Raw genomic sequence first — 14381 nt, 5'->3', positions numbered from 1 at the left:
TGCTCAATTTAAAAGGGCGTGCAGATGGGGAGAGTTCTCAGCACATAGCCCTGTGCTCGGTGTGCTTGGGGTGGGGGGGGGCTGTCTTCTGGGCAGTGTACCCCCCCCCAGGAGGAGGAAAGCAGTTACACTGAAGGTGTGTGTGTATAAACACGTAGCAGCAGGTCTCAGCCACACTCGGGACCCGGTGTCCTGATGCCGTCAGTCTGTTGTATAATGATGGACCTTACACAAAGGACCTGAGCGGGTAGACGTACGGTGAGATAAACAGGTCAGGTGCTTGAACAGGTGACGCTGAGCGACGGGCAGTACGGCTCAAGCCCAAAACACACCTCTTGAATATTTCCACAGGCCGGGCGGGGCCGTAGAGGACGTGGCCTCAGGGGAGGTGCACACGGACGGGTAAGCGGAGAGGGTTCAGGGTGCTTGTAGATGTGGTTGTGAGGCCGCCGGTTCCTGAACCTGCAGTCGCTCACCAGGTCTTGACCCCCTGTTGCTATGGAGCGTCGCCTAGATACGGTGTTGTTTTTGTGACGTCACAGAAAGGCGCCGGAAAAGGCGCTGTTGCGCAGAGACGGAGGACAAACGGACTGAGACACGGGGTTAATGTGGGAACTGCTAATCATCACTTAATCAGGTAATTAATAAGGTAACTGATTAAATCTCATTGACAATGTGGCTTCAGGGCGAGTACCGCTGTGTTCCAATGATCGCTTACTGGAGAAAAGCGAGTGAAGGAGAGTAGACGTGCCCCAGCCCGGGGGGTCCGGGCGGCACTCCTGCTGAGCACTTCCGCCTTCTGTGTTTATATTCGCAGTCTGCGGTTTCCCCGGGGCAACGGGCAGCAGCCTGGGCCGCAGCGGTCCCGGAGAGAGCGGGGAGGAAGCGGGGGTGGACCTCTCAGTAAAAACCGGATTAAATTGGAGAAAGATGCTGCTGTTGCAGGTGTAAGGATGAATCTCGCTGGATTAGTCAGCTCAAAGCCGATCCTGTGTTTGTTACCGCTGCGCGCTGCAGTTTCCGGGGCTGAGTAATCGGCTTAGCGCCTGGGCTGCCCGCCCTGCTGCCTCCCGGGCTTCGGCGCTTTCTCGAACACCTTTTTTTATTTATGCTTAACAGAATAACAAACATTACAATACAGACAAGAGTACATATAACAATCCAAGACGAAAAGATCGTCAGGGGTACATATCACTACATACATTCAAGTTAGGAAAAAAGATTAAACAAATTGAATAAAAGTCATGTCCGCACCGCTTTCATATTTTTGCACTTCGAAATAGTCTGCAAACACCCCCTTAGATCCATTTTAAAATGCTCAAACACAGAGGTCTTCCCAGACCACTTCATTTTATGTATATAGTAACGTGCCATTATAATAATAAAATTTATTTCAAACGAAATTGTAATATTGTTTTCGATCGGGCTGAAACTTAACATAACATCGTTTTCATCAAAACAAATATCAATATTGGTTTCTTTTTTAATATAAGTCTGCAACTTAGTCCAGAAAATGTTTACCCTGGGACAGAACCAAAACAAATGCTGAATAGTTTCAGGGCTACTGTCACAAAAAACACATTTGTCATCTATATTAATTTTAAAACGCTGGGTAACAAGAGTCTTAACTGGGTAAATTCAATTAATTATTTGTATGAAACCTCCTTAACCTTATTGGTTATACAATATTTATTGGGCATCATCCACATTTTTCTCCAATCAATGCGTTTTCCAAATGAGGAATTCCAATATATTGTAACCGCAAGTAAATTATCATTTTTCAACAGGGTTAATATTTCCCCAGAAATCGCGTTAATTACAGTGAAATACTGATCAAAAGTAATATAAATATTGTATCTATTAACAAACTCGGTGTAACTGTATATTTCACCATTAACTTTGATTAATTGTTTAATCCAAACTATACCATTCTTGACCCAATTTTCAAAAAATAAGGTTTTATTTCTAACTTTTATATATCTATTGTTCCAAATAGTAAATCCATGAGGGGGAAAATTGTGTTTATACATAAGTGACCACATTAGAGGTACTACTTTCTCGAACACCTCGCTGTTCCCGAAATCACCGACACTTCGGGTCTTTCCTTCGCCCGGCCCCTGCGCGGATGACGCCACGGGGTGGGTTTTCCGAATGCCATGCGCGTTGCGTCACGGGTCGGGGCTTTCCTCTGTGACGTCAGCGCGAGAAAGCGAAAGGGTGCGAGCAGTGCCGAGCCGTGTCTGGCGGTGGGCAGGCAAGGGGCTCAGCCCGCACAGTTAGCGAAGGGCTATTCGGTCACTTGTGAGTTCACTCTTGAGACGTCCCCGCCAGCGAGAGGAGGAGGGGAATTTGCTCTAGAGGGAGCGAGCTGAAGGACGATACAGCGCCCGGGGCCGGTTGGTTTGGTCTGCGCCCTGCCGAGCCGAGGGAGGGAACAGCGCCTCTCCGAGAAGCAGCCTCCCATTTCACCCGGGGACAGAGGTACGGGGTCCGAGGGCCGGGGGTGCTGCTGTGTCCTCCAGCGGCTCGTTGTGCGCTGGTCTGGGGCCCAGCTCGCTCGCCGCCGGGCTGCCGAGGGCGATACGCGGCGTTGCGCTGTGATCGGTGAGCAGCGGCGGCCGGCCCGCCCGGGCACAGCCTGGCACGGCCTGGCACAGCCTGGCACGGCCTGGCACAGCCTGCACGCACGGCCTCTCCGGCGGCTCCGGGTTCTCCCCTCCCCCGGACCCGTCAGACGGGCTGACGCGTTCACTCAGTCAGAGGGGAAAACTCCCGGGTGAGGAGTGTACTGTAGCTGACTGGCGTGTTGTAGGCAGCTGAGAGAAGGTGGGATCGAGTGAGGGCCTGGTCTCTCCACGCGTTCCCAGCGCTGATTGTTTTTGAGTGCACAGGGCTGCCAGTGTGATCCAGTGTCACTGTCTGTCTGTCCTGCTGGACCCCGCTTTGTTCAGGGTGTGCGAATACCTGTCTGTGTCCTGTATCGGTGTGCCAGTACAGTGTCTGTATAGTGTTTCTCTGGTGCCAGTGTGGCAGTACAGTGCCAGTGTTCCGGATCAGTGTCTGTACAGTGTCTGTCTGGTGTCAGTACAGTGCCAGTGTGCCAGTACAGTGTCTCTCTGGTGCCAGTACAGTGCCAGTGTGGCAGTACAGTGTCTGTACAGTGTCTCTCTGGTGTCAGTACAGAGTCTGTACAGTGTCTGTCTGGTGTCAGTACAGTGCCAGTGTGCCAGTACAGTGTCTCTCTGGTGCCAGTACAGTGCCAGTGTGGCAGTACAGTGTCTGTACAGTGTCTCTCTGGTGTCTGTACAGTGTCTGTCTGGTGCCAGTACAGTGCCAGTGTGGCAGTACAGTGTCTGTACAGTGTCTCTCTGGTGTCAGTACAGTGTCTGTCTGGTGCCAGTCCAGTGCCAGTGTGGCAGTACAGTGCCAGTGTGGCAGTACAGTGTCTGTCTGGTGTCTGTACAGTGTCTGTCTGGTGCCAGTACAGTGCCAGTGTGGCAGTACAGTGTCTGTCTGGTGCCAGTCCAGTGCCAGTGTGCCAGTACAGTGTCTGTCTGGTGCCAGTCTGGTGCCAGTGTGGCAGTACAGTGCCAGTGTGGCAGTACAGTGTCTGTCTGGTGCCAGTCCAGTGTCTGTACAGTGTCTGCCTGGTGCCAGTCCAGTGCCAGTAAGTCTGGGTTTTGCTGGTCATGTGTATCACAGGCTCATGTGTGCTGCGGCTGGCCAGTCACGGCCCAAATCTCGGTAAATATCTCACAGCCCTGAACATCAGATCCTCTTCTCTTCCTTTCTGCTTCTTCTCCGTTCATCTCTCTCACTTCCTCCTCCCGCCGCGTCGCGGAGAGGCAGCAGCACAGAGTCCTAGGGAGAGCTGGCGCAGTCCACGAGGACGTGGTTCCATCCTTCCAGGAAAACCCTGTCTGGTGTTCCCGAGTCCCAGCTTCTGTCCTGAAAGCTCTGGGGATCCTCACGCCCTGTCTGCGGGAGGAGGCAGGCCGGGGTGGCCCCATCTTGGGCAGGGGGCACTCCAAGTGCAGGCTAGAGCAGTGTGGGGCTCTGAGGTCAGCCTAACGGAGGGTGGCTCATGGAAGCTGTAAATGAAATAAAGGAAGTTGAGGTTCAGAGAAGCTAAAGCCAGCAGCCATATCACCCTGCAACTCACAGCTGGCAGCCCACTGAAGCTCAGCAGGTTTGAGCCTGGTCAGTACCTGGATGGGAGACCTCCTGGGAAAACTAAGGTTGCTGCTGGAAGAGGTGTTAGTGGGGCTGCAGGGGGCGCTCACCCTGTGGTCTGTGTGGGTCCTAATGCCCCAGTATAGTGACGGGGACACTGTACTGTAAACAGGCGCCGTCCTTCGGATGAGACGTAAAACCGAGGTCCTGACTCTCTGTGGTCATTAAAAATCCCAGGGCGTCTCTTGAGATGAGTAGGGGTGTAACCCCGGAGTCCTGGCCACATTTCCCATTGGCCCTTACCAATCATGGCCTCCTAATAATCCCCATCTCTGAACTGGCTTCATCACTCTGCTCTCCTCCCCACTGAGAGCTGGTGTGTGGGGAGAGTACTGGTGCACTATGGCTGCCGTCACATCGCCCAGGTGGGGCTGCACACTGGTGGTGCTGGAGGGGATCCCCATTACCTGTAAAATGCTTTGAGTGGAGTGTCCAGAAAAGCGCTGTATAAGTGTAAGCAATTAATAATAATAATAAAAATAATAATAATAATATTGTAAAGGTGGCTGTGGCTGTGGTTTGTACAGCTGCGGCAGCAGAGTACACAGGAACCTGTTCACGTGACCCTGTGGTAGGTCAGGATCACTGCTGTTCCTTTCCTGGCGCAATCAGCCAGAGGTGTGCAAAGGGAAGAGGATTTAGAACTGAGAACAGGAGGCAGTTCTTTGCCCAAAGTGTGGTGGGAGTGTGGAACAAGCAGCCCAGCCATGTGGTTGAAGCCGATACCCTGTTATTCCCAGAAACAGCTGGGTGAGATCCTGGGATCAATTGGCCGGAGGGGATGAATCGCTCCTCTCATGTGAAGTTCCTGGGGTTCCAGGAAGTGTTGCCGTCTTTCCCCGTCCCTGTCCTGGGGTCTGTGATGGCGGGCTGCTTTGCTGGGTCGGAGGTGTGACAGTGGAGGGGGCGGGGGGCACGGCAGTGCGGCTGCCAGTAACTCTGCTCAGTCTTTCCTCTCCGGCTGTTGTTGTTGAAGTGCCGAAGCCACATCAAACGCTGCAGCAGAGCGCTGGTCTGCAGAGCCAGACAAGCTCGGTGTCGAGTGCAGGGGCTCAGCAGCCAGCGGCCAGGAGCCTGTCCAGGCCTGCAGAGGCTCTGCTTCTCTTGTGCTCCCTTGGCTGCTGCTGCAGAGTCGGCCAGACTCCCTGCTCCTGCACTCCGGACAGGTTCTGTACCAGAGATGTTGACTCTGCATTAGGGTTCGCAGAATGATTCAGGGTAGCTGACCTCTGCTTTAGGGTTCGCAAGATGATTCAGGGTAGCTGACCTCTGCTTTAGGGTTCGCAGTGCCTCTTGGGGCCTGGGGTTCCCCACTGATTGCCTCTGTGCGGTCAGAGGTGTCTGGTTCCTGGTGCTTGCATGGGTCCCAGGCCTCGGGCACAGTTTTACACACCCCTGTATGTCTGTACCTCTTCCTTTTCGGGGTCCTTCTGTTTCTGTTGACTGTTCTGTGCTCGACTGAAATGTCCACATGGGGGTGAGCATGCCCCAGAGCATGCAGCAGGGGTTCAGAGAGGAAGCCAATTCCACTGCAGGGGTGTTGTCAGGGGGTCCTGTCTTGAGGGGGTCTTTTCCAAGGGGCTCTGCCCGGTGGCATTGGGCCTGTCTGAGCAGATGTGTGTGTGTGCGTGCGCCACAGAGTCACACTGAGCCAGGCCACATCTGGACTGGGGTCGGGGCGTCGGGGGAGGTTCTGTTTGCCTAGATTTCAATGCCCAAATAAAACCTAAAACCTCCTTCCCTCTTGCACAGACTGTCTGTCCGCTGAGCTGTGCCTGTGCTGTGTGGAGTGTTGTGCTGTAGGACTGTGTGTGGATTGTGTGGAATAAATGGCTGTTGCATGCGTTTGCAGTTTGTGTTTTGTGTTGGGTGTGTTGTGTTGTGCATGATTAATGTGCTGAGTGTCGTTATTAATGGGATGAGTGCCGTACTGTGTGTGTGGGATGATGTTTGCTCTGCTCTTGCTGTCTCGCAGTCAGGATCACTATGGCAACAGCAGTAGCAGCGCACAGTGGAGTAGTGTGGGGGATGATCACTGTTCCTCCGTCTCTCTCTGTCCTGGCAGTGGCCCAGCTGTCTCCATGAATGTGCAAGTGAGAGGAGCTGCAGGAGCTGCACTGAGGGGTTAATGTACAGCTGAGAGGGAGGGGAGGAGTCTCAGCAGGAGCATGTTCAATGAGACACCTGATTCAGCTGTAATAACTTCCTGTTCTTCTACTTTCGGTTCCAGAGTGACAGAGCGAAAGGTGTGACAGAGGGAGAAGAGCCAGAGTTAGACGGCAGAACCACGGAAGAGAGAGAAACAAAAGAAAAAGAGAAAAGGAAACGTGGAGGACAGAGAGAAGAGAACGCAGCAGAAAAGCAGACGAGGAGGAGGAGGAGGTTTTATCGTGGGCTGCAGTGTGGACGGTTCAGCCTCCTGTCCTGCTGTGGCTGGTTGGTGAGCGAGAGAGGAGGCGCTTCCTGGATCAGTGCCTCTCCGTGTGTCTGGTCTCCTGGCTGGGGGAGAGGGCTGTCCTGTCTGAGTGCTGCTGATCGAGCCCGCGTCGCCGAGACAGAGCCCAGCCTGCCCTCTGGTGTCGGGGCACCAGATCGCGCCACAGGAAGAGGGTGGGCCGCGCGCCGTGATGGGCTCTGAGAGAGACTCGCAGTCTCCCCACTCCTCGGTCAGCGGAGTTCCCAACCCCAAGTGCCGGAGCGCTGGCAGACAGAGGCGGCGGATCTCCTTCCAGAGCCTGTTCCACAGCAAGCGGGCCTCGCGGGCCAAGAGCGGCGCCAGCACTGGTGCCACTCCGGCTGGCGCCCCGCCGCCACCTCCGCAGCTGCTGCCCCCTGCGCACCCGCAGCCCGGCCCGGCCCGATCACCTGACTCGCCTCAGCTGCCCTCCGGCGCCGGCTCGGATGGGGTCCTGTCAGGCAGCCGCAGCTCCCTGGGCTCGGCAGCGGCGGCGGCAGCGGGGCCGGAGCCGCCTGAGCCGAGCCCCAGCCTGCTGGAGTGCCCGCTGTGCCTGGTGCGGCAGCCGGCGGAGCAGGTGCCCGAGATCCTGGGCTGCAGCCACCGGTCCTGCCTGCCCTGCCTGCGGCAGTACCTGCGCATCGAGATCTCGGAGAGCCGTGTGCAGCTGTCCTGCCCCGAGTGCGCCGAGCGCCTGTCCCCCCGCCAGGTGGGACTCATCCTGGACGACGCCGCCCTGCTGGCCAAGTACGAGGAGTTCCTCCTGCGCCGCTGCCTGGCGGCCGACCCGGACTGCCGCTGGTGCCCAGCTCCTGACTGCAGGTGAGTTCTGGTGTGCTTGCCGAGCTGGGACGCGATGGGACTGGCCTGCGGACTGGTCTACTCTCCTGCCACTGGCACAGGGCTCCGCCGGCCCCTGTCTCCGGCCACACCTCTCGCTGTCCCCCTCTGCCCAGTCTCTCTCAGCGGTCAGCTGCGTTACTCTGGCCCGCTGCTGCATTCGCTGCCAGTCTTGCAGCTGTGCCCAGCCAATCGGCCCGCAAGGAGATGCCCTCTCCGCCCCACCCTGCCCGCTGTCCCCAGAGCTGTCCGTTGCCTGGGCAACCGTGATGCTGTGCAGAAAGCAGGCCAACTGTTGCTAGTGGAAACTGCGGTCGATCTGTAATTAAGGCGATCTGAAATACCCCACTCCTGGCCTACACGTTTCTGTTAGCGCACTGCATGGAATGATCTCTCTGTGTGCTGTGATTGCTGATCTCTCTCTCTGTGTGCTGTGATTGCTGATCTCTCTCTCTGTGTGCTGTGATTGCTGATCTCAATTCTATTCAATTCAAGGTGCTTTATTAGCATGACAGATGGGTACAATCAGTGTTGCCAAAGCAAATAAAAATAATGAAATTCACATGAAACAAAACAAAAAATAAAAGTAAAATAAAATCTACAGACATATTACAGACATTTACAACAAAGACATATTATAAATGATGTACATATACTGTAGACAGATGGAGCATTGTTGGGAGACAGACTCACTGTTCCTCAGGCTGTGCCAGGAGATAGCATACTGGGCTGCCAGTTCAGCTGAGTTCCCTCCTCTCTCTCCCAGTAGGATTGGGACCCGTTGTGATTCTGGCAGGTGTGGGAACTCTCTCTCTCTCTGTGTGTGGTGATTGCTGATCTCTCTCTCTCCTACAGCTATGCTGTGATTGCTTATGGCTGTGCCAGCTGCCCCAAGCTCTCCTGCCAGCGGGAAGGCTGTGGGGCCGAGTTCTGCTACCACTGCAAGCAGGTGTGGCACCCCAATCAGACCTGCGATTCTGCACGCCAGGAGAGGGCGCTGCGGCTGCCAGGGCAGAGCGGACACTCCCCGGGCCTGAGCTACGGCCAGGAGCAAGGAACAGGTACTGGGCTCTCTGTGTGTCCAGCATCCATTGTCCTGAGTGCGGTGACTAGTGTCCATTATCTGTGGTCCAGTGCCTTGCATCCTCTGTGCAGTGTCCATTGTCCACAGTCCAGTGCCAGGTTTCCTCTGTCCAGTGTCCGGAGTCCAGTGTCTAGTATCCTCTATGCGGTGTCTAGTGTCCTTTGTCCATGGTCCAGTTCCTGGTATTCTCTCTGCAATGTCTGGTGTCCAGTGTGCTCAGGGGGCTGTACCCCTCTCAGCGGGCCCACGCCTGGTCTCACCCTGTCCCTTCCTCGTCTCCAGCTGATGACATCAAGCCCTGCCCGCGCTGTGGTGCTTACATCATCAAGATGAACGACGGGAGCTGCAATCACATGACCTGCGCGGTGTGTGGCTGCGAGTTCTGCTGGCTGTGCATGAAGGAGATCTCGGACCTGCACTACCTCAGGTGCGGTTCTGTCGGCGCCGGGGCAGGAGGGAAGCCTCTGCAGCACCGCGCCGCGTCTGAACTTGCCCTCTCCCTCTCTCTCTCAGCCCCTCAGGCTGCACCTTCTGGGGCAAGAAGCCCTGGAGCCGGAAGAAGAAGATCGTCTGGCAGCTGGGCACCCTGATCGGCGCGCCGGTGGGCATCACGCTGATCGCAGGCATCGCCGTGCCTGCCATGCTCATCGGCATCCCTGTCTACGTGGGCCGCAAGGTGAGTGGGGCCGCGCCGCGCCGGAGAGAGCCGCCGGTGTCCGGGCAGCAGGCGTCCCGGGTACTGACCGCCTGCCCCCTCTCTCCCGCGCAGATCCACAGCCACTACGAGGGGAAGAGGGTCTCCAAGCACAGGCGAAACCTGGCCATCTCCGGGGGCGTGGCCCTGTCCGTCCTCACCGCCCCGGTCATCGCCGCAGTCAGCGTGGGTGAGTGCAGGCGCCCGGGGGACCCCAGTGCGGTCAGCACGGCACCCCTGTTTCATGCCGTCCCCAACTTTTCTGCAGCAACCCGAAGGGCTAATATTTACCAGTCCAGTCATCTTTGAGTCACTGTGATGTCTGGAGTAGAAATAACACGAGTTTACGGTGGGTAGTAAGGGGCCCCTAGTTCACTAGCTGCAGCTCGGGGAGGCGAGTCAGGTGGGTTAGAGTATGGGCAGCCCTGCCTGTCAGGCCATGATCACGAGACTCCGAGCAGCTCGGGAGGGGGCGCAGCGCTCGCTCTCCCTCGCTGCGTGGGCACGCGCTGGTCTCTGTCTGTGCTGGGGCCCTGCGTTGCGTCTCCTCTCTCAGCTCAGGTCTGTGGGCAAGACGTCACTGTCTTCACGGCTTCTGAAAGCACAACACAGCGGCACTCATAACATTACTCTTATTGCTGCTCTCTAATACCACTGTTTTCTACAGTCTGTGGTCGATATTACAGTGGTGTTGTACCATATTTTCAGTCATCGCGCTGTAACTCTGTGCTGTTCCCTCACTGGCCTGTGCTGCTGCTCACACTGGGACTCTGTGCTGTTCCCTCACTGCCCTGTGCTCTGTGGCAGGTATTGGCGTGCCCATCATGCTGGCCTATGTGTATGGCGTGGTGCCCATCTCGCTGTGCCGGGGGGGCGGCTGTGGTGTCAGCAGGGCCAAGGGGCGAGGTGTCAAGATCGACTTTGACGAGGACGATGGACCGATCACAGGTGAGCACTGTGTCTCGTGACCTCTGACCCTTCAGAGGCCTGCCAGATGTACAGGTCACACCGATGTCCTCCGTGCTCTGACCCCTGCCTGACCGGTCTGCTCTGTTGTAACCCGTCGGTCAGTGGCGGACGCCTGGAGGGCGCTGAAGAGCCCCAGTCTCGGTGAGAGCAGTCTGGAGGGGGTGACCAGTGGCCTCAGCACCACCAGCCCCAGCGAAGGGGTAACCCCAGGGGCCTTGGGTGACGCCCCCTGCTTCAACACGCTGGCTGGGGGGGCGCTCAGCACTGGCACGGGCAAATACAGCAGGTACGACTGAGGGGGGCCATCGCTGTTAGGAGGGTCAGTGCAGCAGAGGCGTGGAGGCTGACCCAGGGCTGCTCTGTCTGTCCGCCAGGCTGGAGGTCCAGGCTGCAGACCTGGCGAAGGAGGCGTTGTCGCGGGACACGGGCAGCCTGGGCGCGGCGAGCGACTGCGCCAGCACGCGTGGCATGGCTGGGTCCATCATCTCCGCCTACAGCCCCCACGAGCGGTGAGCCGACCCTCTGTACCCCGTTCGCCCTCGCCCCGGCTGCCAGGGCTGGACTTTCAGCCGGGGAGGCGTGAGTAACTCAAGAGAGTGTGGGCGGGCGTCAGGATTGTCTTGCGAGACCAGTGCAGCCAGATCGTCACCTGACTGCTCCTGCCCTGTGCTGCCCTCTAGTGCCCGTGTGGTGCAAATGTGCAGCAGCGAGGGGCGCAGTGCGGTGTGCGCTGGGGAGGGATGGGCGCCGTGTTGGGCCGGTCAGTGTGCCAGGGCAGGCCGGGCCCAGCTCATCTGGAGAACTGCATCGCATGGGGGACTAGGGTGTACGCCCTCCTACTTCTTTTCCAGTCTAAATTAGTAATGGCTGTGTTTAGGGACGTACATATATAAATTCTGGGGTATTGAGGACCAGAGATTTCTCCTTTAATAGGCCACAGTCATTGAGATGTACTTCTAGAATTCACAGCCGCATCTGAAAACCTTTTACCGACAGTAAAGCTCCCCAGATCCCTGGGGCCCCCGGTCGCGTGCCACACAGCAGCGCTCGGACGTGAACAGGAGTCTGTCAGTTCTGACTGACCATGTGGCCAGGTGGTCACTGCGGGAGTTGAGCAGGACGGCCAGATTGGATTGTGGGAAGCAGTTTTGTTTTACAGTGACCAGTCCCTGAACTGACTTGCCTCTATGAGATACTGTAATGAGTAACACGCTGATGCAGAGCCGACGTCGTGCTGTCTTACTGAGTGCTCTCTGTCACAATGTCTGTTCGACAGGGAGGGTACTAACCTGGAGATACAGGTGGACATCGAGACCAAGCCGAGTCACATCCGCCTCTCGAGTGGGGGCAGCGAGGAGGACCTGCTCCCCGCCCCTGTGTCGGTCGTCACGGTGCCCGCGCAGGGGGAGGAGCCCCAAGACTGCAGCTCCCGCAGGGGCGGGGCGTTGCTAGGGGGAGGGGCCTCCCTGTCTCCGGGGGAGTCCCCGGGGGAGATCCCCCTGCGCTCCCGGACTTGTGGCGACGTCACTCTGGCCCAGCCGGAGAGCATCCGCAGCGACCTGGAGACCTCGGACACGCAGTCGGACGACATCGCCGAGCTGACCTCCGACGACTGCGACTCGCCGCGCCCCCGTGCCTGCCCCCCCCCTCAGCACACGTGCCGTGGACTGCACCCCCCCGCGGATGGCCAGCATTGCCATGACAACGTCATGCTGTACGTGTGAGTGGAGGGGGCGCTTCCTGTCGCGATGTTATTCCTCGTGCCCGTCTCTGCCGCTGTGACTGTGAGCAGGGCTGCTGTGCTGCTGGTCCTCTCCGTGCTGGGCTGAGAGTCTGCCTGTTGCTCGTGGGGAGGGGAGGGGTGGGGCTGGGGGAGGAGGGGTGGAGCCGTGGGTGGTGGGGGAGGGGCTGGGGGGGCGAGGCCAGGGATTCCTGCTGCTGAACTGGTTTCCCTTTGGCTTGTTTACTGTGAGCCAGCAGGCTGTCATGCACATTAATTAGCATGGCTGCGCTCACAGCTGTGCTGCTACCACTGCTGCCGGTCTCGGGGCTGAACTGCCCCCGACCCGACCCGACCCGCTGCCTGTGCCTCCGAGGGGCGGGGGAGAGACAGTGGAAGCGGTCAGGCTGCCAGTCCTCCCCTGGCCTCTGCAGGAATAAGACCAGAGCACCCCAGTCACCGCAAGCAGCTTGGACACCCTGCTTCGCGGCCAGGAAACCTGGGGCTCAAACCAGCGAATACCTGATGCTTACAGGAGTGTCTGCAGAGGGAGGGGAGTGCCCCATGTCCTGGGAGGGTTGTTATGGGCGTGGTCTGCAGGTGGTGGGAGGGGCACTACTTCCGTGCAAAAGGCGAGCGGCTTGTTCTTCTGTCTCGGACTTCCGTCAAGCCTTTTTTTTTAAGCATATGTCTGTAATGATGCACTAAGCTTATTTTTCAAGATGATTCTGGGAGGTTGTGTGAAAGTGTTCGTGAGCAGTCTGTGCTTTGCTGCCCTAACAGTGAAGCAGCGGACTGGGTTGCAGAAGAGAAACCGGACCATCGTTTCTCAAAGCAGCTGTGAGCGCTCTTTGGTGGTAGCTGTGGAGTTTGAGCGACCGCACTCGAAAGCAGGAGCAGCCCGTGCTTGAGTGCTGCTGACCTGCGTTTAGCTCTGGTGTGGGTTTGAGTTTGTGTGCTGGTCTGGTTCTTGCTGGCGGTGGCATTTCTCTCAAGCACATCTGAAGTCCAGCGCTTTGTTTTTACCAAACTCACGTGTCTCAGTGTAAAGGTCACATGACCTTCAGCCATGTTTGGCGTGATTCGCAGCTGGTTTGTATACAAGGCGCATTCATGTTTGCACACATGTACTCTATTTAAATGAAGTTCACGTGGCAGGCTCTGCACGGAGAGCTTGCTCTCTCACGGCCCGAGGCTGTGGTTCGGAACCGAGGCCTGGGTTCCAGCTCCAGGCCCGAACCGGCCAATGAAAAAAGGGTGGAGCACTGGGGATTCCCCCTCCGGTACCCTCTGCGCGCACACGCCCGCTGGTCTGAGTGACTGGCTGCGGCTACATGAATGTATTCTCTCGGAGCTCTTTGGGAACAAGCTCTTACTGACTGGGGGGTAGACGTGACCAGTGTATAGATGTATATGTATAAACTATGGCACTTTTTGTAGCCCTGCGCTTTGGGATGTGCTGGGCTTGTGTGCAAGGTGCAGCCTACAGGGCTGGAAATAAACACTGCTCTCTCTTGAACCCAGGGCCCTGTGTGAGTCTGTGACCTTGCCGCCATGCAGCATCTTTGCTGATGCACCAGCACATGGGTATGGTGAGAAGGAGGGGCTATCTGGACACACACAGAGCGGACAGGAGAGGGAGGGGTATCTGGACACACACGGAGAGCACCTGCACCCCTCATCCCAGATACCCAGAAACACACAGCAGTGTGCCAGTTACCAGAGAATCCTCCCCCACCGTGACTGACCAGGGCTGTGTCCAGCACCACATTAACACAGATAAAGACAGAGACCAAGGCTTGATTTCAATGTTTTATATATAAAAAAGAAACATTACAAAACCAGTCTTGCACTCCCTGCCTGCCCCCGCCCTCCCCCCCGACTACAGTTCATGAGGCTCCCAGTCGACTGGCTCCACCCACAGAAACGCACAGCAGCAGCGACTATGAACTCCCTCCTTTATTTCAAGAGCAGGAGCTCCCACCTCCCACCCTACCCCCCCCCAGATTCCACCCAAGACACCCCACTGCCCCCCACCTCACCCCCCACAGCTGCTGCCTCTCAGCGTCCCGGGGCCGGAGGGCAGTGGAGCTGAGGAAACGCGGTGGCTCAGCCGCAGCCCCGAGCAGAGAGCAGCAGCGCTGCGCCCCGAGTTCCCCAGGGGGGTGAGGGTGAACCCCAGTTCGGCAGGGTTCAGCATTAGCGGTGCTGCGCGCCCTCCTTTCGCGCCTGAGCTCCACGCCCCCGTTCCGCTATCCCCCCACCCGGCTCACAAACGGGGCAAAGCTTCTACAGGCTACTTCACACATAGGTCCAGCATCTGCCACACCAGCGCCCCCCTGCTCCAGTCACCAAGCAGAACCGCCACCCCCGGGTGAAACGGGTT

At 57.3% G+C, this 14381-nt stretch overlaps 1 protein-coding gene across 5 annotated transcripts; it reads left to right on the top strand.

Annotated features, from left to right (window-relative positions):
* Positions 1-94: 94 nt before the first annotated feature.
* On the top strand, positions 95-13514 carry rnf19b (ring finger protein 19B). 5 transcript variants are annotated; one of them, XM_015348727.2, is made up of 12 exons: positions 95-402; positions 543-637; positions 818-947; positions 6464-7510; positions 8384-8589; positions 8895-9039; positions 9126-9288; positions 9382-9496; positions 10114-10254; positions 10378-10561; positions 10650-10784; positions 11552-13514. In XM_015348727.2, the coding sequence occupies exons 4-12, from the start codon at positions 6861-6863 to the stop codon at positions 11997-11999; spliced, it is 2187 nt and encodes a 728-aa protein (XP_015204213.2). In that variant the 5' UTR covers positions 95-402; positions 543-637; positions 818-947; positions 6464-6860; the 3' UTR covers positions 12000-13514. The 5 variants fall into 5 exon arrangements, with proteins under 5 accessions (XP_015204213.2, XP_015204211.2, XP_015204214.2 ...); XM_015348725.2 differs by lacking the exon at positions 818-947; XM_015348728.2 differs by lacking the exons at positions 543-637; positions 818-947.
* The last annotated feature ends 867 nt before the right edge of the window (positions 13515-14381 follow it).

Source organism: Lepisosteus oculatus, chromosome 11 (genome assembly GCF_040954835.1).
Source record: "Lepisosteus oculatus isolate fLepOcu1 chromosome 11, fLepOcu1.hap2, whole genome shotgun sequence".
NCBI classification, from domain to species: domain Eukaryota; kingdom Metazoa; phylum Chordata; class Actinopteri; order Semionotiformes; family Lepisosteidae; genus Lepisosteus; species Lepisosteus oculatus.
Note: the sequence above shows the minus strand (reverse complement) of the source record. Positions and strands in the feature narration are given on the sequence as shown.